Source organism: Durotheca rogersii (assembly GCF_024521655.1).
Source record: "Durotheca rogersii strain YMJ 92031201 chromosome Unknown GGS23scaffold_6, whole genome shotgun sequence".
Taxonomy (NCBI): Eukaryota; Fungi; Ascomycota; class Sordariomycetes; order Xylariales; family Xylariaceae; genus Durotheca; species Durotheca rogersii.
Genome location: NW_026251237.1, coordinates 1,709,728 through 1,737,545, shown reverse-complemented (window position 1 = coordinate 1,737,545; position 27,818 = coordinate 1,709,728). Strand labels below are relative to the sequence as shown.

Below are 27,818 nucleotides of genomic sequence, written 5' to 3'. Positions count from 1 at the left end.
CGCTTTCGTAGCGTCCTAATTATCCTATTTCCTAACTAATCTAAGACCTTAATACTTTAAAGCGATTAATTAAACGATTAGATACCTATATACTACTCGCTTCCTTAGCATAAAGTATAAGGGTAAGAGTAATAACGCTTAGGTACTCTTAATTAATAGTAACGCTTCGTTTATAAACGATTCTAAGTTAAGAAAGTCGTCTTAAGAATACGTAATATCCTTATTTAAAGGTCCGATTATATAAAGAGCCGCTCGCTAAGATATAATATCGATATTAACGATTAAAGCTAAACTACTTATACTAAAATATATAACTAAGGAAACGATAGCTCTTAAACGTTTCTTTAAGGATATTATCCTAAAGCTAGGAAAACCTTAAAAGGTATATAGCGATAACTAATAAACGATAAGACTAATAATAAGAAAGAAAGAAAGGATTAATACTAAGCTACGCTATATAAACATATAGAATATATAGCTACGCTAGAAGTACTAAAAGGATACCTTCGAAATAATTTACCTCCTTATTAATTAAATGCTAGTAAACGGACTTACGAAAGCTTTACTACGTTAATCGTTCGAGGACTTTAAAGTATTACTTAACCTATAGAACGCTCGCGGAAAAATAGTTATAATAATACTTAAAGAATCGCCGTAAGTACTAATAGTACGTAAATTCTCCCCTTAATTAACTAATATATAAATATAAAGTACTACCGTTATATAGAAATAAATCTTCTTATCGTTAAATACCGAACTCGTATTATTCCTAGATCTTAATATAGGAAGGCTACTTTAAGATAAAAAACTTAACTACGGAAGTAATAAATAAAGCCGGACTAACGGAAAATACGAATATTAACGGGTTCGTTTTAATATTCGATAATTTCCTCATATAAGCGGTCGGCTTATCGGTATAATACTTCGTATAGGTATTACTCGAAAGAAATAAGCGCGTAAGCGCGAGCGATCTTAAATATTACTTCCTTAAAAGATTACTTTTCGTCCTCGGAAGTTTCTTTTCCTCCTTCCCCTTCTTTAACGTCCTTTATTTCTATATTTAATTCTTACTTAAGAACGATAATAAGTAAGGCTACGCTAGGTATTACGGTCGATAAGCCGGTAGAAGCGTTACTTACGCCGGTTAAAGTAATAAAAGAACTAATAAGTATAAAGCTAAGAATAAGTACGGTAAAGGCGGTCGATAATCCGGTAGCCGAAGGATTTATACTTAGCTAGGTAAACTAACCGGAATTAGCTACGCTTCGTTACGACTTTACGGTTTTAAAAACCGCGGATATTTATTCCTTATTTTAATAAAGAATTAAGAGCTCTTTTATTATCGTAACGAGCTTAAGGGCCTATAAATAACGTTAACGAATATTAATTAACGTAAGATAAAGCTTATATATTAACCGAGGACTCGATATAAGCGACGATAAGGTAAGTAGCCGGTAGAATTAAAGCGTCGGTCCTATATAATATTAATTCTAGACCTCGACGTACGGAAATAAAAGTACCTATAAGAATACGTAAGCGTAACCGGATAAGTAACGATAGTAACGGCCGATAATTTAGAAAAAATCGAAGTATTCTTTAATAAATTTATTTTAAGCCGTATTACGTACGTAACTTAAGTAAGGAATTATACGGCGAACTTCGTATTCTCGATTACGGATAACCGAAGTAATTCCTAAAGCGGTAGTAGTAAAAGTTAAAGCGACCGGCGCGACGGAGATATTAAACGGAACCGCCGGAACGGCCGAATTAAAGGGAATAACGAAAGCGGTAATAACTCCGGAAGCCGAGGAAGCGTTACGGCTTCGTTCCTATCCTCGTTTTCGTTTTACGATATTATTACGAATCGAAGTAATAATAATAACGATCGCTTAGGTTACGTAAGTAACGACGATATTATTAAAGAACGTAACCTAATATACGTAAATCTAAGCTTAGGTTTTACGCGAAGAAACCTTACGAATAATTAATATAACCGAACGGTCGCTTTCTTCGATTATTCCCTCGTATAAGAAAGGAAAGTCTTCTTCGGAGGATTCCTCCTTAAAGGATTCGTCGGTAGAGACCTTAATAACTCGGAATACGATACCCTAAGAAGCGCGAGTTATTAAGGCTTAGATACGCTACGCTAAAGCGTTAGGTATAATTATATCGACGTCGCTTTCGTCGATAAAGGAATCTTTAAGGGGCTAAGCGATAACTAAGGCCCCGGACCCGGAAGTAAAGGATATCCTTCCGCGACGAGCGGGGCTACCGGCCGAAGCTTTAGTATTACCTCTCGTACGAATATAAGAAATAAGCTAAGAGCTTACGGCGGAAAGGCCGAGTATCCTTTACTCTAGCGAAGCTACGGTACCTTAAAACGCTAGTACTATCTTACGAAACTCTTAAGTATTAGATATATTAAGAGATCGTTAATTACGGTATTATATTACTACCGATAAATAACGAATAAATAATAAACGGATTATCTCGAATAACTTCTTACTTATTAATATAAAATAACTAACGGTTACTTTATTATCTTAAGATATTTTAATATTAAAAGTAATATATTAGTTATAAATAATAACCCTTACCGCGATAAGCTAAGATATTATCCTACGATCGCTTAACGGAAGTATATTACGATTCGTATAATACGCGAGCTACGCTTTACGTAAATTATAAAAGAAGTAGACTTACCTTGCGATAATAAATTAACGAAGCTCTATTAATTATATTAGCTTACGATCGCGTAATTAATGGAATTACTTAATTATAGTTAGGTATATATACTTATAATAAATAACTTAGGAAAGAAAGGAAGAAAAAGAGGTACGCTTAATTCGAGAGCGAGAAATCCTAGATATATTTATACTTAACCGCCTTCGTAAGAAAAACGGTAGAATCGGTTAGTATGAATAACGCGCGCGAACGCGCGCGATAATAATAAAGGAGATTAAATCTTAGTATTAATATTAAAACGACTACTACTACATTATATATATAACTAACTACCGCTTAATCGGAAGCGAGTAACTATATAAATAATTATAGGAATAATGATTTTCATTTATAATAAATTATAAAGTATTAAATAAGGGATACGAAGAATGTATAACTTAGGAGAAAATACTACTAATAATAAACCGGAGTATATACGGATAAAAGGATATAGGAGAGCCCGAAATAAGGTACCTAGTAATCGATTAACCTTAACGAGGTATAACGAGACTAAGGAATAACCCCTTAGGCTATTATCGTAAGTAAAGGACTATAATTAACCTTACTATCGTAAGCTTAACTAAGGAATATATTACGTAAGTATATACCCCTAGTAGGAACTACCTAACTTACCTAAGCTAGTTAAGTACTACTATATATACCTATAGATCGCTTTATACTCTTTAATAGCTTTCCTTCTTTTCTAATTAGTTAAGATATACCTTCTTACCCTTATTCCATTACTCTCTTTACGAATAACCTATTAACCTAAGCTTAGCTCTCGCCAGCTACGTAACAGTATAGAACGTATAGGAAACGGTAGCTAAGTTCGCCCGATAGGATAAAGTACGGACCGCCGCCGTAGATTAACTCCGAAAAGCCGCCCTTTAGAATTAATAAGCCTTAATCTAATTACGTAAAGAATATAATAAATTAGTAATAGACGTTAGCTCGTAAGTTACGTAAAAGAACGGATAGATCGGCGAAATCCTTAGCAAGGAGTATCTTACTCCTAAGGCTATAGAAGAAAAGACTTAGATAATTAAGGACGATTTTAAGGCCTATATAGCTAACCTAATTAAGGAATACTAATAACGACGATTAAGTAATAAGTTAACGGATATCGAATCTATTATCGTTAAAGCTAGCTAGAGGGCCCGAACGCCTACTCCCGTACCCGCTATTCGCCTAATAACTACGTTTATAGGAAGATATATTAATAACGAGGTAAGAATAAGAAAGATTATTTCCGACGGCGTACTCTAGGACGCCGCGGCTAAACGTACCGCCGTACGTATACGAGCCCGTTTCTAGGACGCCGCTACGGGTACTTTCATATTAAGAGGAGCCGGATTAAAGCTACCGCTCCCGCTAAGGACCCCGCGAAATACTCCAGGGGATCTAAGGGATTTAGACGATTCGGACGATTTAAAATCAGAGGACCCGTAGAAGCTACGACGTTTCCCGGGTACCCCTAAAAAGCCTTAAAAGCCCCTCGACCTAGCCGAAGAACGTATAATTTAGGCCTAAACTAAAGCTATAAATAATCGACGAAATATTACAGTAACGATTAATCCGGTATATCTTATTAAGCCTACGGCTTACGACGGTAAAGACTTAGCTAAGTTCCGATTATAATAAATTAAGGTTAAGTCCTACCTCGAAACCTACGAGGAAAGTTTTACCCGGGACGTTTAAAAAATTAACTAGGTAGGATCGATATTTACCGAGAAGGCCTAGCTTTAGTATTAATAACGACTAGCCTAAGTAGAAAGGCTAATAATCGTCGATACTTAGGCCGGGTATTCCTAAGCCCTCTAAGAACGATTTAAAGACCCCGCCGAACGATATCGTAACTCTAAGAAAATATAGGAACTTAAGTACTAAGGAGATATCTCTTAATACCTTACCGAGCTTATGGATCTTAACGACGTCGTTTAATAGTCGGGAATTACCTTCTAGAATTATATTACCCGTACCTTACCCGATGAAATAACTAAGCTAGTTTACTTACGATTAAATAATATCCCCGAAAGCGATAAAGCCTTTCTTAAAGTAATTAAAGAAGCCGGCTAAATCTATAAAAACATAATAGCTAATCTAGGGATTTCGGGAAAAGGAAGGTCCGCTTCGTAAAAGGAGTATACGAAAGCAGACTAGTAATAAAGGTAACCCGTAAAAGAAACTCGCTCCCGCTTAGGTTAACCGGTAAATAAACGTAAAAGTAAGGATAATAAGAAACCCGTACCGGCTAAGGATTTACGATGGATAGGTAATAAAAAAGCTTTAGCCGGAATTAACTAGGCCGTAATTAACTAGCGAAAGAAGGATAAGAAAGCCTACTAGCGTTATAGAAGGAATAATTATTAAACCTTAGCCTATTTCGTTAAAAAGGACTTAAAAGAACGGGATTTACCCGCGCTACCTAAGAAGGTCTTATCGGGAAAAAGAGGAAGGGAAGAACTAGAACCATAACCTAATAAAAGAGTTAGAATCGATACTACCATACGATAGGAGGAAACCCTCCCTCGTATTATAGAACTATCCGACTTTAACGAGGAACGGGATTTTTAAATGCTCCCCCGTAAACGTTAACGGAAGAAAGGAGCGGTAAAAATAACGTAAAGATTATAGCCATAAAGCGGCTCCGAACGCCGGAAATAACGGAAGTAATACTAACGACGAAAAAACTACGAGTCCCCTAGCGTAACCTAAGCGAACCGAGATCGGATAAACGACCTATTTATACGATATAGATAAAATATTAAAGAAAGGAATATCCTTTGCGAGTCCTTTTAGATACCGGGAGCGAGGTACCCTTAATTAACGCCGCTAAGGTTAAGTAGCTACGCCTCCTTACTAACTAACGCTCGAAGCTACGAACCTTAATAAGATTCGACGGCTCTAAGATTCCGTTAGAAGGACTTTAATATACGAACGAAATAAAGCTCCGTAGCTATGAATACGTTTACTACGTCGCTTAAGAAGTTAGTAAATTAAATAAAGAGGTTAATATTATCCTACCGTAATAATAAATAAAAGAATACCCGCCCTAAGGGCTATTTAAGGAAGGACGACTATACTTTAACTTACCTAAGTACTAAAATTATCGCTAGTAACTAGCCCGTATAAGAATTACGTAAGAAGGTAAGGCCTTGCTATAGGTACTTAAATAATTTCGCGACTTCGTTCCTATTATAACCAAGGAAGCGGGATAACGGTTTCCCGACCGGTAACCATAGGACCATATTATCGAGCTTCGTTTAAGAACTACTCCCCCGTAGGAACCCTTATACGCTATAAATAAGCGATAGCTAGAAGCCTTAAAGCCTTAGCTCGATAAAATAATAGCTATAAGGAAAATCCGGAAATCCCAAGCCTTATGCGGCGTATCTATTATATTCGTAAATAAGAAGGACCTTAGCGTATTAAAACCGGTAGTTAACTATCGGGAGTTAAATAAAATTATAATACCCGTCCGATACCCTATCCCGCTAATTAATAAACTATAGAATTTATTTCAGATAGCGCGATGGTTTATTAAAATTAATCTAAAATCGGGCTTCCATATAATACGAATTAAGGAAGGCGACGAATAAAAAACCGCCTTCCGTACGCGTTATAGGCTATATAAGTATACCGTTATACCTATAGGACTAATTAACGCCCCCGCTACTTTCTAAGCCATAATAAATCATATCTTTCGCGATCTCTTAGATATAGAGGTTATCGCCTACCTAAACGACGTCCTAGTTTATACCGATACGCTAGAAGAATATAATAAACTAATTAAAGAAGTCTTTAAACGGCTTACGGAAAACCATTTAATAATAGCCCTAAAGAAATATGCCTAGCAAACGTAAGAAGTTAAGTTCTTAAGGTATAATATAAGCCTTAAGGATATTATTATATCCAAGGATAAAATAAAAGCTATCCTTAACTAGCGTACCCTAACCATACTTAAGGACTTATAAAGCTTTATTAGGTTCGTTAACTTCTACCGTAAATTTATACGTAACTTTTCGGGTATAGTTAGACTAATTACTAGCGCTAATAAAGGAGACCGTAAACTATGGAAATAAGAAATCGAAATAAAAAGGGCCTTTTAGGAGCTAAAAGAAACCTTTACGAAGGCCCCGGTACTTATATATTTCGATCCTAATCGAGTCTTAATCGTTAAAGCCGACGCCTCGGACTTTATTATCTCGGCTATCCTCTCGTAAAAGGACGATAAAGAAAGACTAAAACTAATAGCCTTTTTCTTAAGACGACTTATCCTAACGGAAATAAATTATAAAATATATAATAAGGAATTACTAATAATCGTCGACGTATTCGAGAAATAGCGATATTATCTCGAAGGTACTTAGCATTAAATAAAAGTATACTTAAACTACTAAAACCTAACGTACTTTACTACGGTAAAAGTATTAAATCGACGATAAGCCCGCTAAGCTTAATAACTTTCTTCGTATTACTTTATAATATATTACCGCCCGGGGAAGTAAAATAAAAAGGCCGATATTTTATCTAGACTATTATAATATCGCCCTAAAAAAAGAGGAGCTAAGGACTAGCCGATAACGACGGTCCTATAAGAGAAGTATTTTTTAAAAAGTTCAGGCCTACTAACGGTAATACTCTCTAGCGTACGACTAAGTAGCATCTTAATACCCGCCTAGACCCTAGAGTTCGTTAAGTAAGTAAAAAAGGCAGCTATATAGGACCCGGAATACTAGGCTTAATTAATTAAATAACCCGGTAAAGAAATAAAGCTTCGTAAAGACCTCCTCTACCGACGAAATCGTTTATAGGTACCTAAGGACTTATAATAAGAAGTAATTAGATCTAAATACGATATTAAGATAGTAAGATATATAGGCATAGATAAAATTATAAAGCTTATTACCCGAAACTTTTAATAGCCTAACTTAAAAGTAATAATTAAGGAGTTCGTAAGAAGATATCGCGAATACTAATAGAATAAGGTACCTCGGTATACCCCGTTCGGATTATTATAGCTTATAAAACTATATTACCGACCATAGTAAATAATCGCAATAAACTTTATTATAAACTTACTAATATTTAACGGCTATAATTCCATATAGATTATTATAAATCCCTTTACTAAGATAGCGTACTTTATCCCGCTAAAAAAGGACGGTAAAAAGGCCGAAGATCTAATACCTATCTTTATCCGTAACTACTAGCGGCTATATAAAATCCCCTTAGATATTATCTCCGACCGGGACTTACGGTTTACCTCCTATATCTAAAAGGATATTCTAAAGCTCCTCGGAATTAAGCCTAAAATAAGTACTACCTTCTACCCTTAAACGGATAAATAAACGGAAAGACTTAATTAAATTTTAAAAGCATACCTACGCGCCTTTATAAATTACGAAATAAGCGACTAGGAAAGCTTACTTCCTACTACCGAGTTTACTTATAATAATATTACTTCGATAGCTACCGGTATATTATCCTTTTACGCTAATTATAAGTAATACCTAATAATATATAACCTCCTTTTAGGTACCCCTAAGAATCTAGGAAGTAACCTCTACGCTTATTAAATAACTAAGGTATATAACGAAGCTAAATAATATTTAAAGAAGGTACGGTAAAGGATAAAAGGATAAATAGATAAATACCGTAAAGAAGAACTCCTTTTAAAAGTTAGGTAGTTTATTATATTAAACGCTTATAATATTAAAACTAAGCGTCTTATAAAAAAGATAAATAAAAAGATATTCGGTTCCTTTAAGATTTAAAAGGTTATCTCGCTTACTACCGTAACTTTAACGCTCCCGAGAAACTAACGTATTTATAGTACCTTCTACGTATCCTTTATCGAACCTTACCGCGTTAATAATTAGGAGTTACCTAACCTTAATTAGGTCTTACGAAAGGTAGCCCCGATTAAGGCAGAAGACTACGAGGTAAATAAGGTACTAAATTCCGCTAGGACCGGAGAAGTTATTAGGTACTTAATAAAGTAAGAAGGTTAGCCGGCTAAGCGCTACTAGACTTAGGAACTATAGAAGTACTTTACTACCGAAGGAATAAAAAAAGCCGTTAAGTTATTCCATTAATAGAACCCTAATAAACCTATTAACCATCGAGTCTAGGTACTTAACCTACGCTTAAAAACGAGCTTTTCCGAAGAAGGGAGATAGTATTATACGGGAATGGAACCCTATACTAATAATTAGGTTATAAGGATTATAAGGATAATATCGGGTAGCAAGGCCGTTACTTCGGCGACCTATTAAAGAAAGTCCTAGATAAGCTACGGATAGCTTCGGTATTAAGGTACCTAGGTACCAAGGTACGAAGGTACCTCTGGAATATATTAGGACGAGAAAGGAACTAGGAAACTTAGGAAGGAATAAGGACCTAAGAGACCCCCTATAGAATTATTAGTTGAATTTGAACCTATTCTAAGCATATCCCCTTATTACACGGCGAGATCGTCAGAAGAGACGGCGGGAGAAAAGAGCATAAGCAGAAAGACCGAGGTGGTCCAGATGACAGACAGAAGAAAGGCGGGGAAGGAGGTGGAGACGGTAGGGTGAAGAAGCGCCGGGGTGGGGGGGACGGTAAACGAAAGAAAGCTCAAGATGTTGGAGGAGAGATGGACACAAGAGGCGGCGGTGGCGGTGGAACAAGCCTCAAGAGCACAATGGATGAGGGTGAGATCCGACAATATCAGGCGTGCCACTCCCGTTATGAGGATCAGAGGCATCTACGTGGTGATTTCATTTCCTTAGGCTAAACCAGCCCATGGCACGCCCCATGAGCTCTCCTTAACTTATTAGATACTACGTTGATGAGAGCCCCACGTAGTATCTCATTTTCTACGAAGCCTAGGATGACGATGGGGGGTCGCAAACGGGAATAGCTTCCAGTTTATCTTTTCTTCTCGAAGATAACCTATCTTCTACACAGCGTTCAGAGGATGCGAGAATAATACAGGAAATTGAACTCATGTCTGGTGCGCAGGCATATCTTCAGGCTCTAGCGTCCAGCAACTGCTTGACACACCCTGGTGTAGGAAGACGGCAATCGCCGTGCAATATAAAAACTGCTTTGAATAGGGACACATATATGTGGGTTAGGCTGTCTGCCCTCTAATTCCCTTTCGGTTCTGTTACGATTATACTCTCTCCCGTAGTCGTATTGTACGCAGTCTTCTGCACCACAACCAGGCCAGCTCTGTCAAGGAGGGCGTCCCATTGCCTCTCTGTCCTCTCTGCCGACGCCAGACTAACCATCATGGTCATATCCTGCAGCGTAGACCGCTGGCTTGCGTGCTGGTTTGGAATAATCATCTCGTCGATAACGAGGAGTGAGTCTGGTGTCATGGCAAGCATCGTATTCCGAATGATCTCGATAGCCCTGTCGTCAGGATAGTCTTCTAGGATATTCCGCAAGTAATAAATACGCGCCCCTGAGATACTGTCTCAGCATGCGAACCTTTGTATAACAGTCTAAGAGGGGAACGCAGACTCACCCTTCAGGGGCTGCTCCTCCCAGAGGTCGAATGCCTGCTTCTCAACCCCCTCTACGGGGATGGCGTGGAGAAGCACAAACTGCTGATCCTGAAGCACTACGCGACCAGGCACCTGAGGGTGTGCCTTCTTAAGGAGGGCGCACTGCTGGCCGATACCGCCTCCGACATCAACGAAAATCAAGGTATCCGGGCCCGAGTCGCTCACGTGGTGGGCAAAATCGAAGACATCCAACCAGGTCCTCTGGCCTTGGTGTTGCTCTGTCATCCACAGATTGAAGTTGGCCATGAGCTCGGGCTGCTCCGTTGCCCACACATAGGACGGCTTATTGGTCTTGTGGGCGATCTGAAAGGGGCTGTATAAGACGTCGGTCGGGTTTGCGTACTTGGTGCCAGCGAGGAACTTCGGCGTCTCCTGAAGGCAGGGCATGATAGCCAGAAACCTGTTACGCGAACCTTTCATGAGGGGGGGTGCCCGAGGGTTAAGCGATCCGTGTGGATAAATTGCACTCACGTATGAGAAATCCCGGCCTGGAAACCGGGCCGCGCGAGAGTGCGAGTAACTCCATTCGCAACGTACTCGTCTTCTCCCGCTTCTTGAATAATGTCATTTGAGGCCAAGAAGCGGAGGATACGACCTTGAGCCAAGTCTAGTCAGGTACGCAAGCCTCGTTCGTCTTCGGTTCTTCACGTTGGCGGTTGGCACTTACTGAGAAACACCGGCTCAGCCCCTGATGGAGCGGCTAGGAACGCACTCGAGAGAGGATGTTTGGCTTCCGCCAGCCGGACGAAGATTTTCAGATCGCAGGCCACTTGGCAGAAGGTGAGGATCATGGGCTCGGACAAGTTAGCCTATGCAGACCCACAGACGGCTACAGTGCCCGTCAAGCGCGCAACTTACCGATCCATTTATACGGCATATGGTGTTGAACGGGTCTTCGGTAGCTACCATGAGGCTTTTGGCGGCATTGTAGAGATTGAGCCGCGCGTCACTGTCTTTAGGGGGGGACTGCGCCAAAGCCTCAAGTTGAGCAGCGATCTCAGATATGGCTTCCATGGTTGTTATCTACCGAAGTTGACAACCTAGGCGATTTTGAGAATCGCTCTACGAAAGGGACCAAGCCAGGAAGGTATATTGGTAATGAACGCCTTAGGTAAGACACACGGTCTACCAGGATTGAAAGGGAGCTCGATGAACGTCCTCAAGCGCTGATATGGAAGAATACAAAGACTACATGCAATGTGACTGCACGATATGGCAGAAAAGAAAAGTGACCTTCCCCAAACGGAGTTGTGGTTGGTAAGATATATATGAAGGGAGTAGTACTGCTTATATGTAACGATAGGCTGCGCCCTGTGCCACGAATAATTTCTGGTTATCTCTCGGACTGGGATGGAGAATGTTGCCATAATTGGTGGGATACAACTGTGCTCTCTCTCAGAGCCTGCCGTCATTTCGGACCCCAAAAGCAATAAAAACGAAGAGGCACCAACATACCCTTCCCCTACCTCTACCGGCTCCAGCCTGGCCCTAGTACCCACCCCCCGCCTCTAGATGGGTGGTGTTGCGTGCGTTGGGGGTCTGGTGCTACGCCCGTCATACCAGCTCTGCAGTCTCGGAACGAGTACTGGCTATGGTATCGAGCGCCGAGCAATGTCCGTATGGTTTCCGCTTAGTACGATGGAGATGGAGCGGTTGCGGCGGCGAGCCCTTCGGGCGGCTATCGCCGCTGCTACTCCCCCGTCGGAGCGGCTTGTTCTTTGTTAGGTAGTCAAAGAGAGGCTTAAGAGTCGGGACGCAGGCACAGACAATATTGAGGGAAATCTCGGAACTGCCCCCCGCGCGCACCAAGTTTATGATCAGCGGTCAGACTCTTGGGGTACAAGATACTGTGGTCAGACGACTTACGAGCTCCATGCATAAAGCGAGAAGAGCTCCCATGACACATCTTCTCGGACGCTGAGATTGCTTGACTGAACCGTCTTGATTGCGGCACAGACACCAGAGAGGACACCCATACCAAGCAAGATGCAGAGGCCGATCTTTCTCCGGGTAGACATCCTGAGTTTCCATACGAAGGTTACGGGGACGAGAGCTAGGACAAAGTCGAGGAATGAGCTGTAGGCGCAGGTGAATGTGGCATAATTGGCCTGGATGGTGGGATGTAGACAGACGGCTCCCGGTACGTCAGACCAAAGTGCGCGGGGTGGATTGCATTGCGCGAAGTTGAGGATGGACGACGCAACCATGGAAGCAGTGAATAAGGCCATGTTGGCCCATAAGAACCACCGAAGTCGAGTAGAGGTATGCCCTACGAGCCGCTCGAGCAGAAGGACGACCGAGATCTTCCCTACGGGAAGAGTCAAGATACCGAAAGGCTGCACGACCCAGTTCCACCTTTTCATCTCGGATAGGTGATTCACCGGAATGTAGTAGATGTGGCGACCAAGACCGTAGTGCACCAAAACCGTGCAAAGGGATAGTGTGGTTGTGTTCATAACCTGGGAATGCTTAGAGGAGGGGGAAACTGTGCGGTAGTAGGTAATTACCAGAGTCACCAGGATCGTCCAGTCATCAGCTCCAATATACCCTGTTTTTGCTCTGGTGTAGAATCTAAGGGCGACGAAAGTGGTTGAAATGCCTACTTCAGCCCAGAAAATGGCTAATAGGCTTGGTCCACGATTTACATCGCCGTCTCGGGGGGGACTTGGGGCTGACATAGCCAGTATATTCTAGGCACAGAAGCAAAAGAAATCTCCTTTCGCAGCGCTGTACGGTCGACTCGGAAAGCCGACTAGACTGTTTCGTTCACCACGATAGACTGTAGTGGTATGAAATAGGTGTGCTGGTAGAGGCCTAACGACTTTAGTATTTTGGTAGAAAGGGTGTTTAATATACACCCGCATGTGCTTCAACTTAACAAGCCTTTATTTTTTTGCCCCCTATTAACCCTGACATTACCACTCTTAAATCGGCAAGCAGGCTGTTGATATTGAGAGATATGCCGCTTACGAGCATAATTATGATGGCTCACCCAGCCTGGCTTTCGAGTTTTAGCTCTGCAGAGCACCAACGTAACCCAAGGTGGCTGTGGGGAGCAGTAGGCTGCCATGCCTTGCCATGTCTGTATTCCCGTGCACCAACTATTTCTCAGCTTCCTTACTTTAGCGGCAACCGAGTACCGAGCTCTCACGAAACGGTTATGCCTATGGGGTTATGGCTCGCCGTCAATATGCTGTCCATCTCAAATCGCCAATAGGGGCAAACCTGACTGTGTCTACCCTACATCGTATCACCCCACACCGATATTAGTTCCATCGTCCTTTGATACGACAGCAGCTGTGTTGACTTCCTAATTCATGGTATCACAACCTGCAATGGATACGTTTAGGTATTACACCTCGGGTGCGGCCCGATTCTTATGCAATGTATGGTCGCTGTCCCAACATCGCGCTGCCCTCTCATCGATTCAATAGTGTCAAGCTACCCGAGAGATGTTTTTTAAAAATCATATTTCATAAATACGAAAAGCTTCGAGGTCTCCGTGTCCATGTAAACCTCTCCCATATCCCATTAGGGACAGCAACTGGCTTTTCGCTTTGTTCCTTGTGCTATTCCAGCCTCCAAGATGGACTTGCTATGTCAGTGTACGATGGCCTCATTTACTGGGATTGCCTCCCATGTGCTCTACTTTCAACACGGCGAGCACCATCTTCAAGCACCTAGAATCCTCTCCTTCTATATTGCTGCCCTAGTCCTTCCTCATGCTATTAACTCCATATTTTCGAACGACGCTACCCGCTTGAGTCCATACCGTATCGTCTTCCCCCAAGTCTCGTACTTTGCCTCGCTAGCGATTAGTGTCGTCACGTACCGGCTCTTCCTCCACAAGACGAAGTCCTTCCCCGGCCCCAAGCTAGCAGCCGCATCCAAACTGTATCACCTGGTGAAAGCCAGGGACTCTCGGCAACATATGTTCCTCGACGACCTCCATAAAAAATATGGCGACTTCGTGCGGACTGGTCCCAACGAGATCACTATATTCCACCCCGATGCTGTGCTTCCCATTCATAGTCCCAGCTCGCGTTGTACGAAGACGGATTGGTATGATAACCTGGCTCCAGTGAACGCCGTTGTGCTGGCTCGAGTCCCGAGGGAGCACGACTGGCGCCGTCGCATCTGGGACCACGCCTACAGCATCAAGGCTCTCAAACAGCACGAGCCCACCATCCTGAAGCATGCTCTCCTGGTCCGAGATGCCATCGAGGAGCGGCTGAACCAATCAATAAACGCAACGGAGTGGTTTGAGTATTACGGCTTCGATGTCATGGGCGCTGTACAGTACAGCAAATCCTTTGGCATGCTTGAGGCTAGGCACGGCCACTGGGTCTTGGATGTCTTTAAAGCGGGAACCATCATCCTCGGTTATATGACAGCGACGCCCTGGCTGATTCATATAGTTGATTCCTTGAATTTCTATCGTGGTGTAAATAGCTACTTGTCCTGGGCGGACGAGTCCATCCGCGAACGAATCCGTGTGAGTGGTTCTCTATATCAGTAGGCACACGGCCCTGATTTGTTCCCTCAAGCTGACCGACGAGAGCACGCAGAGCGATCACCACAAACAAGATGTCCGCCATGGCTAGTCTAATTAAATCTACCTATGTGCATTGCTAATGTGCTCAGGCTATTGGGTGGTTAATCGACGACGCGAAGGAGAATTCTACCATTGAGCAAGACTGGAATTGGTTGATGGGTGACTTTCTAACCATGGTGACGGGTGGCACGTAAGTTGAGAACGCAGTTGTGATTATCTGACCCTCTTGTGAGGTTGCTTATCCTCTGTTAGAGAACCTGTGATCTCTGCTATAGTGTTTCTCTTTTACCATCTAGTCGCTAATCCTTACCATGCCTCCCTCGTCCGCGACGAGATCGGAACCTTGACTTCCTACTCGGATACCTCTCAGCTCAGTGGTCTTCAACATCTCAACGCCTGCATTTTTGAGACCTTTCGTCTTCACCCGTCTATACCCTCGGGAGGGTTGCGAATGACGCCGCCTGAGGGCATCAAGATCAATGACACATGCATTCCAGGCAACACTACAGTTCTTGTGCCTCAATATACGCTAGCACGTCGTAGGTGTTCCGCTAACATGAGTCTGGGTGATTTTGGTCAAAGCTCATAAGTGCTTTAAAGGCGAGGACTGTTTCGAGCGTGCGGTAGAGTTCATCCCAGAGCGTTGGACTACGAAACCGGAGATGGTGAAGAACAGGAATGCGTTTATGCCATGGGGTATCGGTTAGCAGCTCAACCTCGTATGATGAGTCAAAACAACATCGGCTTATTGTCTCTCATTAGGGTCATACTCGTGCGTCGGAAAGAACCTGGGCCTTATGGAAATTCGTACGTTGGCGGTGGTACTGTTTGACTATTTCAACATTAGTTTCGCCCCTGGCGATGACGGCACGTTGCTGCATGACAAGACGTTGGATTGCTTTTCGACCATTCCCGGTCCCCTGAGATTGAAATTCGAGAGGCGCGAGCCGATCGCAAAGATAAATGTCACGAATTAGGCGTACGCCTCCTATGGCTCTCTAGCCAGGAGCTACTCCTCGGTGGGGAGCAACCTGACCTACCTTGGCCAGTTGAGCACCTATATAATAGTTCCTAGCTAGGTCCACCTCCATTTATTCCCTTTGTTCTAGCTAGTAAGTCACTATACAGCTTATCACCCACATTTCGTTGTTTCCTCCGCGCGTGGCCAGCCCGCCCGTACGTTGCTTAAAGATAGCTACGTGGCATGTTATTAAGCTCTTGGCTTCTTAAGTTAACTAAGGTTGAGTGCCTATTCCTGCAATTGAAGTCACTCGTCATTCCAACATATACCTTGGAAGCTGGCTTTATGGTCGAATATAGGCACCTTTACGTGCCTGGGGATGTTCACTCGGGGAGTTGGGTATGGTTGCGATGACGAGGGAGAATACTTATGCCCATAGAACACGCTTTACATCTCTTCCAGCCACTATCATCAAGCCTTGACCGTAATATCACTGACGTAAGTAGTCTCAATCGCCGACCGGAACAACAGGCTTGGGAATGAGAGAAGCGCTTGGCTTAGCAATTGCCCTAGACATCGAGTATGACGAAAGCTGGGTGCTAGGACGGTCGCTAATATGGTGGGCATCTGCCCACAGATCGCTAGATCAAGCCTCGTAACGACGATAAGAACAGGAACAGCAAAACATGGGGCTTTAATTTTACATGCGGTCTCATCGAACAAGGTGGATGTGGTTGCCGCGTGACTCCGCTGCGGAGAAGCTGCTTGCTCTAGTAGCTATCTTCTTCGTCGGACCCTTCTCCAAGCACCCCAAGAGCTTGCCTCAATTCTTTCGCCCATTGGCGGAGCGGCTTCTTTCCCTCCCTCAGCTCGAAATAGAAAGCTTTAAGCGGCTCCGGAAGCTGGCTAGTGTCCAGGAACCCATCGTCATCGACGTACTCCTCCACATACGCAATCATAGCCATGGAAAAGGCACCTATACGCTTCCCCCAGTTACGCGCATAGAGGCGTATGAACGCCTCCAGAAGCACGTGAGCTTTAGGAACGACAACTGCCTCTTTGCTTGACTGGAAAACACCAGACCCACGACCAAGCCGTGGAGGCGGGAGAGAGTCTTGGTCGGAAGCAAGCACGAAGTATGGCGGAAGTTTAGAAGCATCTGCGCATAGAAGGGCGTCATCGAGCGTCGGAAGGAACCAAAGTGTTTCTGATTGCAGGTAGAGGTCAACGGTGATCTCGGACGTGTCCATATGAAGGTGAAAGGCCGGCGGAGGCGTGTACCGTTCTTCGGAACTTGCGAGACAGGTTTCTGGATCTGGGCATGGCTTGAGACGGGGTATTGCTTTGAGAGCCTCTGCACCCCGCGATAGCAGATTGTCCGGAAGGACAAAATCAATGGACTTCTGTGGCATTAATCTAAAGGCCCTGAAATATTGTCGGTGAAGGCGCACCTACGGCGATGATCGAAGGGATGCCGTAGACGTTGAGGAGACAATGGCCCCAAAGGACGTTAGGAACCTGGGAGGAATTAAGGGCGGAGGCTATAGATGCCACGGACGCCTCTGAATAATCTGACATGTTTTACCGTTGACAACTTTCTCCTCCTTGATGTGCTTGGATTCGTATACATTTCCCCTTGTTCTCTAACAGAGAAGACAAAGGCAATGCGAAGAAATGCGCCAGGTTGGCTCAGACGGATGGATGACACAGGTAATGTTGGTGGCCGGCGCGGTTGAAGGCAGCTTGGGCTTTGCATTTAACAGCCGTTTTTGCCAGGAGCCTAATGCCGTTGGGGGTTCGGCGCTTAGGGCAGGGAGCCCCCCACAACAAACTTGCTAACTATTATATGTCCCAACGCCTTGGATTTGCACGGGGTATGCCGACGTTTAGCAACATCATGCTGAGCTCTTTGTACAATTATCATCATTCAAATCAGAGGGGCGCGGCCGGGCGCCGCGACCAGCAGTTCTCTTCAGGAGAACCCAACCCCTGAGTTGGCCGTATTCGATACAACCATCCTAGACTGCATCGGACCCAAAATATCACATGGAACCCTGGATACTACTTGCTTCCGCCTCCTTCAGGCTGACCAGTGCGCGGCAAGCCGTCGTGTAGCTCTGCATTGTAGATGTTATTACCAATGGCGGGAACACTGAAGAGTGGTTGAAGAAGCGGCTCGGACTCCACCAATCCGTTTTTGTGTTGGCTTGTTGTAATTGTGCTCGACATTAATATCTCTTTGCTCTGATGGAGTTCACATGTTTCCTTATTCGAGTCTGGGAGGCGCGGGGGTGTATCATCTTGTACATCTCGGACACATTTTTTCGTGTTCACGTTCAAAATTCTCCTCACATACTGTATATTAATTCAAATTGGAAACCTTTTCGTTTTAGTCGGCATACCCTCGACTACAAGTCTACGTGAAGCTGGGAGAGAAGAAAAGAGGGCTGGGAGCGTACAGACGTAAATACCTTAATCTAAGACAGAAAGCCCAACTGTTTGCCGGTTAGCCCGCGATTAGTTCGATAACAGGCGTTATATCTGTGCATGATGGAGGGCTATGGAAGACACCGGATCAAGTGCTGTTAGGTCGGATGTTAGATATGATTATTCCTCTGCCCCGGGCACATCCTCTAATATATCTAGTCTGTCTAAGTTGACGAGGCCGACCTTGTGCCGTCTACGTAGATATCCCACTTATACCTCTAGAAGCTTATCTGCGCCAAAGCCCACAGCTTGGGAAAAGTAGTAACCCCTCTGGTTCGTAAGCAGCCTTAATGGTGCAGCGCCCTCCTCCCGTTCAACCGCAAAGTCGCAATTAAAATGGGTATGGCCGAAAGCCCAAACCTTGACCTTTCCACTCTTGAAGCACGTTTCCCCTGATAGATTTGTGGCGAAGCCGGGAGTGATCGGGCTCGTAGCGTGTCTGGGATCTATCGCACGATCGTCTCTTGAGGGGGCCCAATGTGAGAAGATTACGATGTTGACATCTGAGTTTTCAAGCTCCGCGACTTGCGCGTTGAGCCATGCGACGTCTCGTTTGTGAGCCTCGTTGTGGGCGTCTATATCCCAGTTATCAGTTTGAAAAAAGTCGTTCAGTCCCATGCTGACGTGGTCTCGGCTCTCGGGCGGTACGTGGGAGAAGAGACTACAGCCTAGGATGACCGTATTGGTGTCGGGGACCCGGAATATTGTGCGGTTTAGTAGCACGAACTCGCCTAGCGAGGCGTCCTTGTGGACTTCTTCAAAGCCGCGGAGAATTTCAAGGGTCTCGGGCCAGTTGGAGTGGTAGGCTTCATGGTTTCCCGGCACGAACAGGACGGTGCGAAAGTTGTGGAGTTGCTGGGTGAGAAAGGCGATGCACTCCGCCTTATGCGCCTTGATGTTGCCGATGTCGCCAAGCAGGGCTAGGATCGGCGCCTTGGGTATGATCTCAAAGAGATCGTAGGCTTTTGGAGCCTCGAGATGTAAGTCGGAGAGGATTTGGATCGCCATGTTGCAGAAGAGGGGAAGGTAGCGATGCAGAAATTGGGGGGGCGCTGGTTCAGGGGGGTTGACAGTTCCAATACGAGACTCTCCGCACCGTATACATATGTACAATATTGCACCAACCATGCTTGGTGAAGGGGAGTCGGCTTTGCGAATCGAACAAGCCAAATCAAGAAGGACGACAGAAAATATCAAAATCTGTCGGACTCGACATGAACTTGCTGTGAACTCATTACCATCCAAAAGATAGCACCAATGAATTGCAGCCTGAAGCTGCTCACGGAGTGGAAGCACCGGTATGGGATTCTCAATTTTGGTCCGCCGGTGCGTTTTCCCGCCTTATTCTCGCCAAAAGGCAACGTCACACTGTCTAGTACTGAAGAGCGAGCTAAGTCACCCTAATAACGGGCCATTACGCTAACGAGTTGGATAAACCACGTCCAGCCGAGTCGACGGCTGCCTCAATCAGCGACGTCTTGGGGTTTGAGCTCATTATAGAGAGGATGGGAAAAGCATGATGAGCCATCCGGGAAAATCTCATGTTATTCTGCCAAGACCCCTGAAGGATAAGTAAGGTGAAGCTAATAACAACCCCCGGACAGTTCTCAAGTAATTTTATCTGTTCTATATATCCTCAATAGTCTTCAAAGTAAGGTTATGATGTTCACGCTCTGTATGACTTGGAGTATTCACATAAAGGCTACAGGCTATGAATGTCAATTCAGGTATTCCAATGAACTTGTGGGCTGGAAATATCGCCCTCAAGTACAGTTCAATCCGCGTTGTCTTTACAAGAGGAATGTGTGTTCTAAATGTATAAAGGCCACACCCAATCTTTAAATAACGTGGCCAGCTTAATCAGGCCTCATAGGCACGATCCTCCGTCTTAAGCCGGTAGGCGGGTAGGCGCGGTTGCTTGCGACAGGTGGGATGGGCTAGGCACGGGTTTGAGAGCGCTGCGTATAATATTAATACACCGGGCAAAACGACCAAACAGCACCACGATGGCGGAGTTGTGATGCCGTTGCGAACCAGCCAATCGCCAATGGGACGCCGATTCGGGTTTAATTACCTCAGCAGATACTCGGTCTACCTTGGTAGCTAGGTCAGAACGTTCGGCGTCAGCATCGAACCCGTGATTGGCGGCATCGCGGCTATTCAGCAGAAGAGAGGAGGGCTGCGTTGATATAAGTCATCAAAGGTAGTAAGAGTGAGCCGCTGCTAGACCCTAACAGCTCGTTGCGAGGGCGGGTACGATATAAGCCAGTCGAAGGGTATCACAGCCTCATAATTATCAGCATAGATTTCCATCATAAAATAGCGATGCCAAGATGGAAAGCCCCGGCTGTGTCATATTCACAATCATCATCGCTCACTCTCGTGGGGTATTTGACAGAAGGCGTTTTACGAGGAAGTGTGATGCAAGCCCGAAATAGCACACGCCTCAACGGCATAGTTGAAGAAGAAAGCAGTAAATTCTGCTGCAAGGTAATAAGTAATATATAAATTAATCCCAACCTTCCCGCTTGAGATCGATCTCTTCACTGCTCTCGATTCATTACAATAGCTCCCAAGCTCATACCTAGACGAATTGCTTTCATTCTTCAACTATACAGCCCGCGGTCATTTCTCGGGGGGCATGAAGAACCCATTCGTAGCAGGCATCGTAGGCCTGCTACTCTCCTCTGTGGCTGTCTCCAGCCCAGTAGCTCTACCGGATGACGGCAAGCACACCTCCTTCGAGCTTGACAAGAGACGATGCGGCTTCTCAACCTGGGATTCCACCAACGTCACCAACTGGTTTGAAGCCGACACGGATGGGTGGTTCAATAAATGGTGGCACAAGTACCTGGGCGGTAACGGAGGGGGCCTCAGCCAGGTTATTGTCAACGGATGGCCAAATGATTTTGTATGTGCTTAGGCATCGGCATTACCACACCTTCGGCAAGTTTCTAACAGCATCTAGGTAAACCTTTTTGGGAGAATGTACTTGAATGGGGTAGGTTATCCAAGGTTAAAACCCCAGTGTAACGGGACAGCTAACGTGGAACTATAGAGTGAAAACTATCACTGCCAAAAGCCCAACGACGTATGCTTCGGCGATGTCTTCTGTGGAGGTAGGCAATAGCTAACGATACACATACTCAGGGACACGTTGTAACTGACCTATTGACAGACATTGCCTGTTCCGGTAACTGGGGAGAGGAATGTAAAGACCACGATAAGCAACGGCCAGTCTATCTGGTAATGCAGTCGGTCCAAGGATTTCAGGATTACTTCAGAGACCTCATCGTAGGGCATCCTCCCCCTTATCATGGCTCACTTCGCAAAGGTTTCGGGGTGGGTGTTGGTCATTGCTAACTCGCGACATCAACTCTGTAGCAAGCTCTTGACGAGAGCCAGATGAACCTCAATGGAATGACCGCCTACCTTTCCGAGAACTTCTTCCCTCCCATCAACAAGAGGTTCGAGGAATTCATAAGGGTTAGCCAACGCCGCAACTCCACATATTAAGGGGGCATGCTGACTTCGGTGCTTAGGAGCTAACCATCGCACTTGGCACGGTGGTCTCAATCGGAGCGGGCTTCTCCAAGCTCACCACCTGGGTGAAAGCTACCGATCTCAGAAAGGAGTCCGCTGGAGCCTTCGGCAACCTCGTCAACGGCATCGGGGCAGAGTACCGAGAAGTGGTTAAGCTACCAGCCGACCAGAAGTTCTCAGACTTTGCCGAGCTGGGCGCCGTCATGACCAACATCTTCGAGCAGACCCGGACCATGCTGAACAACATGCAGGAGAACATCGCCATCGGCAACTACTGGCACGGAAAGAGATTCCTGTAAGTGGAGAAGCATCTACCCCGGCGGTAGGATAGGAACACGGGTATATGATATTATGGGAAAATTATACACGCAAAACACACCGTTACTAACTACGAGTTCTCTTCCTTACCTAGTGACTACGCCAAGGGCGGCGCGTTCCTCCGGGGGCCCGGCCCCGAATTCAGCTCGACGCCGCGCGAGTCGCAGCTGTCGACGCTGCGGCGGTACCTGCAGAAGCAGTTCAACGCGCGTGCCATCAACTACATCTGGCGGCAGCAGAAGATCTTCATCACGTACACGACGGACGTCGACGGGTCGTGCGAGCAGGACCGGCAGGGCCCGCAGGACATGAAGTACTGCCGCGACGGCGACCCGGGCGTGTACTACCTGTACTTCTGGCACGAGCGTTCCGTCGGCGCCGGGCTCACCGTCGGGCTCAACACCTTCGCCACCGGCAAGATGGACCACCCCGTCGGCTGGGACAAGCTCGCGGCCGGCTGGGTCGAGCCCGGCTACCGCCTCGCGCTGCGCGACGTGTTCGAGGCCTCTGTCGCCGCGTACCGCGCCCACGGCTTCGCGTACGACGGCGAGAACGCGATCAAGCGCGCGAGCGCGGCGGCGGCGGCCCAGGGATCCGCGCCGCGCCCCTGGGAGCGCGGCACGGCGTGGGAGGGCACCTTCACGATCCCCGTGTGCGACACCGGCGCGGTCAGCTACAACGTGCCGCTGGGCCAGCGCATCATGCCGTGCGGGTGCGGGCGCGGCGGCGCGGGCGCGGAGGTGGCGGCGTGGCGGCGGGCGGCCAACTTCGAGGGCTACCGGACGTACGACGAGCAGTGCACGGCGGGGAAGCAGGCGGCGCGGCGGCAGGCGCGGCGCGGGGGGCGCGGGAACGCGGAGGCGGCGACGCCGGCGCTGCCCGGCGCCGTCAACGAGATCCAGTGCCTGACGGGGGACGGGCCGGCGGCGCGCGCGATGACGTCGCACATCTCGGCGTGCTCGGCGGCGGTGGCGAGCCTGGGCGCGGACCGCGGCCGCCAGGTCTGCACCCGCGACTGCGCCGACGGCGCCGCCGGCCAGAACAGCCGCTGGTGCCGCGTCGCCCTCGACAAGAGCAACATCCACCAGTGCGCGCTGACCGTCGCCGCCAAGGACCGCGCCCACGGCGGCCCCGACTTCGCCTGCCTCACCGTCGGCGACGCCCAGGACTTCTACGCCAACGCCGCGGCTACCGTCGAGAAGGGCGGCAAGGGCTGCCACGTCGTCGGCACCCCCGACTTCGCCGCCACCTTCGTCACCCCCGACGGCATGGCCCGCTGGTGCCTGAGCGACTACCGCCACGCGAACTACTGCACCATCTAAACGCGAGCCACGAGGAGGTAGATAGGAGAGAGGGGGGGGGGGAGCAGAAGTGGGCGCTGGTCTAATGGCAGGGGGTTAATTGTGGGTGGGACTGGTCAGGCGTGGTGACTTGGCGTCAGCGATGCGCAGTTAGAATTTCTTTCCTCTTTTGCATTTTTCTGGTTTGTTCTTTTCCTGCTCGTCTTATTCGCCTTTGGCTTTCTCCATTCATTTACGCGGGGGTAGGTTTGAAGGTAGCTCGGAAGTCGTTGTATCAATACAGGGGACCTAATGCTCGTTTAACAAATGACGTTTATGCGTAACTGTTGGAATGTCGAAAGTAGGCCGCCCTCTGATAACACCAAGTTGTCTTCTACTCGAGGACTAATAATATAGTGTAGTATTATTACGGGAGTCTGGTGACGTCGGAGACGTTTCGCTAGCACCTTGCCTAGCTCCCCATCCCATCCCCCTATTGTCAAGTAGTTGTTCCGTACGGGCAACGCCATCTTCGCAACTTTGTATTACTTCTTTTGGACCCTAAAAGTCTTCACGATGGTTGCTGGCTGGTGTCGGAGTGCTCAGTCGCGGCCGTTACGATGCTAAGCTTACGTAAATTCTTCACACTTCTCGTTGGTACAATGTTCCGTTCTTAGATTATCGCAGACGATATTATCAATTCGACAAAATTCAAAGCTCTCAGGGACGCATCTGTTAGGCGTTGATCTGTTCAGGAGGTAATATCAGCCAAGTAAATCCGCAGTTGAGGCAGCTGATGCGTCGTATGTGTCACGTGGAAACGTGGACAGACGCGTAGCTTTCCCTCGCGGAACAGGTAGGGTTATTATATAAGATTCCCTAACGTGACAGATAACAAATGGATAGAGATATTATTAAGCGGGACTGGAGATGGGGGTCTTGCGTAGCCGTCTCCCGAGGTGTAGCACCGGCCGAGGCGAGGAACTCCCAGAGGTGTAATGATGGGATCGGTTTGAGTGACACATGTCCGCTAACCAGTACCGTGTACGATACTCGAACTGTAGCACTGACAGGTTGGTTCCTTTCTCCCGTGTTTTGCCCTGTTTCTTCGTTACTCTTCTGTAGTGCAAATTGGGCGAGTCGGGGAATGGACCACAACCGACGGAGATATTGTCGTCGCAAGAAGCACCGAAGGGCGGGGAACGAGGGCCGCTCGATGGTATTACCTAGCCTAGGTGGGTGTTACGCCTAGGTTGTTATTTATATGCCACGCAGATGCCGGGGCCAGTAGTTGGCGGACGTTCTCATGGTCATGAACTATTCGTGTCACTACAGTTGAATACCACCTTACTGTCGGTTCGGGAAGGCTGGCAATTGGATCAGTAGAGCATAAATCTGCGGAGTCGACAATATAAAAGGGATTCTGCAAATATAGGTAACCAGCGGCCCCGACGAGCTAAATTCATAGAGAACGCACATGACGGGACAGATATCGCGTCATCTTGAGTGAGATGTTAGGGCCATGTAGGAGGCCTGTTTGGGGGTGACCGAAGAGGGCTCGGCCGAGTTTCGGGCCGGCGCCGAGAGGATACGGTCCAGCTGGTTCGGCATGGGCTCTTGGCATCGCCGTCGCGTTTCCGACATAACCGCCCCGAACTCACCCACGCTCACCCCCTCTTCCGTTCGGTGGTAATTGGAAGGCTAAAAACACAGCAAAGAGTGAAAAAAGAAGGGAAAGAATATTATAAGCATACATAGCGAATAGTTACCAATGATAGCAACACGTAATTGTACGTACGCGATGGTACTTGAAAATCGGGTATCTCTCCACCGGAAAGAAGGGGGGTGGGAAGAGGTGGTAGACAGAGGGAACACGCCCTGTCCACGGCCTGCTTACCGAGGTCTTTCTTTTTAATTTATTCGTCTTGATGATGAATGGTGCCAACTATCTTGCACCATCTCCGCCACGATCCCTTGTACCGCGTTACTCTGGGGTGACTCGTATGTTGGTTGGCTGTTATCGTTCTCTTAACGAGTGATGGGAAGAAGAGAAAACGAGAGGAGCCCCCCCGGCCACCATACTCTATTCAGCTATAGTAGAGCATATGTTCGTTTCTTTTCATTGCCCCTTTTCGCCAGGGGTCTCGAGTGATGGGGATGGGCAGCGAAGCGTGGTGGGCGGATGTTGGTACGTGGTACTCTGTCCATGCGTACATCCGACAGGGGGCTAGGTCGTCCAGGGAATGATGAGAACATGTAGGGTGGCAGCACAGGCTGCAGACCCGGAAGACTCGGGAAACAAGATCAGTGAAAAAGAATATCCGTGACAGCGGGGCAATATATACGCATATATTGCTCTAACTACTTCGAATGGCGCCTGTCCGCGCTATTTGTTCGCCTGTGTACGGCCCCCAGCTCGCTACCGGATCAGCTGGGCAGTTCCCGTCCGGATTGTAAGGACTTCTAGGCGTTGGCTCGTATTATACTTGGGCAAAGAGGTCTAGGAGTACGTGATAGCAGGACTGGATGCCCGCTTTAAGTAAGGCAGTAGTAAGCAATAGCGGGGCACAGAATGCTGGCCATGGTTGATCTTACGCTCTGCTTGATGCCACCGTGCTCTCTCGCCAGGTTGGGTACCCAAGGTAGCAATGTGGCTCAGGGGAATGCTGCTGGCGGAGAGGGACGCCTTCGCTTCCCATATCGCTCCATCCGGTCTGGTACGAGACAAGCTTTTTGGGGTGCCCGGGGGAAAGGGTCAAGCTTTTGGTTCTGGCCCGGTCTATCTTGGCCTGGGATGACCGGGTTAGTCTGGGCCAAAATATGGCACACCTGTGAAGCGTCTTATTCGCCATGGCGAGGTAAAATTGCGGAAGGATTCGGCCCCAAGCCTCGTCATCAAACTGCCCACGACCTATTCATTTCCTCCCGATTACCTAATCCAATGGGGAGCCGCCCCGGCGAGAGGACGTGGCCCATCGAATGCCACCCAGCTGCAGCGTCATAACACCAGATACGGCAGGCTGGTATGTCCTTTACAGCAAGACGAGTACCGCGATGCTGTCTACCGGTCCGTACCTCAGGGACTTACCGCAGCAAACCTGCAGGCAGCCAGGACCCGAACGCGCCGTTCGAGTGGTCCGTTGGTTTTCTTCCTCTCCTCGCCTGCCAATGGGGCGGGGTCATGGGGACAGGCCATCGGGGCGGAGTTCCCTACCGCCATCCCGAGGCAACAATCGTGGGAGGCTTGTTAGGCGGTGGGCCAGAACCGCAAGCAAAAAAATGTTGCACATGTAGGCCCTGTCCGGCCAGGCGTCCGGCAGCCCGACGCAAGCATGAGGCCATCCCTGAAAAGGGGGAAAGAAATGAGTAGGGAAAGGAAAAAGAAAGTCGATCGAATACACTTGATGATGTTGCTCTTGCCCGTGCGTCGTTGTGCTGGGTGTGGGTAGCCTCTGTAGCGCCATCCAAGTCGATACAGAGGGATTCCCCAGGATTTCGGCACATACAGCTTCGTGTGGCGGTTTTAGGTTGTGGGCACGGGGATGGATTCATGCACATATAGATCGATTTCATGCCTTTGCGACCGTTTCCAGGAATCTTCGGTCCTTCCAGTCAAGCCCAGATCGGATAACCGGGGGGGGGGAGGCTTCGGTGTCGGTGCTGATACGTAGGTTGGTTGCATACCTGCACGTAGATAGAGATGGGATGTAGGAGGGAAACAGGTTGCGGGCCAGACGAATTCATTCATCCGCACGGGCTTCCCCCAAACTCCCTCCCCCAAACCGAGAGGAGTCCTGACTACGTAGTAGGCATGTAAGGTACGCAGACATTCAACAGGGGCATAGCAAGCCGTGGCTTGCCCGGCTCGTCGGGGTCTTGATATACCTATAGGTGTACACGGGTAGGTAGAGCCTATGCGACATGGTAGATAGCCACAATTCTTACGTGGACGCTGCCGCGTCTCTGAATGATTCGCGTTCCATGTACGGGTACGATGACGAAGGAGGTGAGACGATAGCTACCTACGAGTTCTGAACAGATCCTTGGACCGGGAATCTCGTACATGGGTGTGGGTGCCGTGTGTGGGACAGCCAGCAACCTGGTCGATTTCCAGTCACGCTACCTACCTTTTTCCCATTGCCGCTCCAGCCCTCGCATTCCCGGCTCCGCTCAATGGCACACATGCTTGTGATTACACCTATTGATGTGTTGGGAGCGGGCAGCCAGCCAGCCAGCCAGCCAGCTAGCTAGCCTCACCTGCTACCCTTCTATCTCTCACCCATGCTCCTGCGTCATTCTCCATCAGGTCCATACGGCGGGTCCGTAACGACTTACGTAAATACACGCATGCTCAGTGTGTGTGCGTGTGCCTACGCACATCGTGCCTACAT

At 47.2% G+C, this 27,818-nt stretch overlaps 8 protein-coding genes across 8 annotated transcripts; 3 read left to right on the top strand and 5 right to left on the bottom strand.

Annotated features, from left to right (window-relative positions):
- Positions 1–9,136: 9,136 nt before the first annotated feature.
- GGS23DRAFT_468107 (uncharacterized protein) lies at positions 9,137–9,632 on the bottom strand. The gene has a single exon (XM_051514190.1). The coding sequence runs from the start codon at positions 9,473–9,475 to the stop codon at positions 9,188–9,190; it is 288 nt and encodes a 95-aa protein (XP_051373606.1). The 5' UTR covers positions 9,476–9,632; the 3' UTR covers positions 9,137–9,187.
- Positions 9,594–11,561, bottom strand: GGS23DRAFT_562277 (S-adenosyl-L-methionine-dependent methyltransferase). The gene is made up of 5 exons (XM_051516006.1): positions 11,142–11,561; positions 10,951–11,077; positions 10,755–10,878; positions 10,244–10,683; positions 9,594–10,180 (listed from the first exon to the last, which is right to left on the bottom strand). The coding sequence occupies exons 1-5, from the start codon at positions 11,295–11,297 to the stop codon at positions 9,861–9,863; spliced, it is 1,167 nt and encodes a 388-aa protein (XP_051373605.1). The 5' UTR covers positions 11,298–11,561; the 3' UTR covers positions 9,594–9,860.
- Positions 11,562–11,837: 276 nt separating this feature from the next.
- GGS23DRAFT_604347 (uncharacterized protein) lies at positions 11,838–12,961 on the bottom strand (the record flags this gene model as incomplete). Its single annotated transcript, XM_051519588.1, has 3 exons — positions 11,838–12,072; positions 12,150–12,742; positions 12,791–12,961. 3 exons carry the CDS (start codon positions 12,959–12,961, stop codon positions 11,838–11,840), a joined length of 999 nt encoding a protein of 332 aa, XP_051373604.1.
- Positions 12,962–13,869: 908 nt separating this feature from the next.
- Positions 13,870–15,815, top strand: GGS23DRAFT_604346 (cytochrome P450; the record flags this gene model as incomplete). The annotated part of the gene is made up of 5 exons (XM_051519587.1): positions 13,870–14,778; positions 14,928–15,028; positions 15,091–15,377; positions 15,439–15,540; positions 15,601–15,815. 5 exons carry the CDS (start codon positions 13,870–13,872, stop codon positions 15,813–15,815), a joined length of 1,614 nt encoding a protein of 537 aa, XP_051373603.1.
- A 415-nt stretch (positions 15,816–16,230) lies between these two features.
- Positions 16,231–17,525, bottom strand: GGS23DRAFT_562272 (uncharacterized protein). Its single transcript, XM_051516005.1, has 2 exons — positions 17,255–17,525; positions 16,231–17,199 (listed from the first exon to the last, which is right to left on the bottom strand). Exons 1-2 carry the CDS (start codon positions 17,375–17,377, stop codon positions 16,570–16,572), a joined length of 753 nt encoding a protein of 250 aa, XP_051373602.1. The 5' UTR covers positions 17,378–17,525; the 3' UTR covers positions 16,231–16,569.
- Positions 17,526–18,379: 854 nt separating this feature from the next.
- Positions 18,380–19,329, bottom strand: GGS23DRAFT_562270 (calcineurin-like phosphoesterase). Its single transcript, XM_051516004.1, has one exon. The coding sequence runs from the start codon at positions 19,292–19,294 to the stop codon at positions 18,497–18,499; it is 798 nt and encodes a 265-aa protein (XP_051373601.1). The 5' UTR covers positions 19,295–19,329; the 3' UTR covers positions 18,380–18,496.
- A 1,598-nt stretch (positions 19,330–20,927) lies between these two features.
- Positions 20,928–23,471, top strand: GGS23DRAFT_619597 (uncharacterized protein; the record flags this gene model as incomplete). The annotated part of the gene is made up of 7 exons (XM_051521021.1): positions 20,928–21,197; positions 21,255–21,287; positions 21,345–21,405; positions 21,465–21,580; positions 21,671–21,772; positions 21,829–22,124; positions 22,242–23,471. 7 exons carry the CDS (start codon positions 20,928–20,930, stop codon positions 23,467–23,469), a joined length of 2,106 nt encoding a protein of 701 aa, XP_051373600.1.
- A 2,370-nt stretch (positions 23,472–25,841) lies between these two features.
- GGS23DRAFT_468044 (uncharacterized protein) lies at positions 25,842–26,534 on the top strand. The gene has a single exon (XM_051514189.1). The coding sequence runs from the start codon at positions 26,000–26,002 to the stop codon at positions 26,429–26,431; it is 432 nt and encodes a 143-aa protein (XP_051373599.1). The 5' UTR covers positions 25,842–25,999; the 3' UTR covers positions 26,432–26,534.
- The last annotated feature ends 1,284 nt before the right edge of the window (positions 26,535–27,818 follow it).

Coding starts and splice junctions, on each gene's coding strand:
- GGS23DRAFT_562277 (XM_051516006.1), bottom strand. CDS start 11,297: ATGGAAGCCATATCTGAGATCGCTGCTCAACTTGAGGCTTTGGCGCAG. Junction 11,078..11,141: donor TATGCCGTATAAATGGATCG/GTAAGTTGCGCG, acceptor AACTTGTCCGAG/CCCATGATCCTCACCTTCTG. Junction 10,181..10,243: donor GGAGGAGCAGCCCCTGAAGG/GTGAGTCTGCGT, acceptor ACAGTATCTCAG/GGGCGCGTATTTATTACTTG.
- GGS23DRAFT_468044 (XM_051514189.1), top strand. CDS start 26,000: ATGCTGGCCATGGTTGATCTTACGCTCTGCTTGATGCCACCGTGCTCT.
- GGS23DRAFT_562270 (XM_051516004.1), bottom strand. CDS start 19,294: ATGGCGATCCAAATCCTCTCCGACTTACATCTCGAGGCTCCAAAAGCC.
- GGS23DRAFT_562272 (XM_051516005.1), bottom strand. CDS start 17,377: ATGTCAGATTATTCAGAGGCGTCCGTGGCATCTATAGCCTCCGCCCTT. Junction 17,200..17,254: donor GCATCCCTTCGATCATCGCC/GTAGGTGCGCCT, acceptor ATGCCACAGAAG/TCCATTGATTTTGTCCTTCC.
- GGS23DRAFT_468107 (XM_051514190.1), bottom strand. CDS start 9,475: ATGCCTCTGATCCTCATAACGGGAGTGGCACGCCTGATATTGTCGGAT.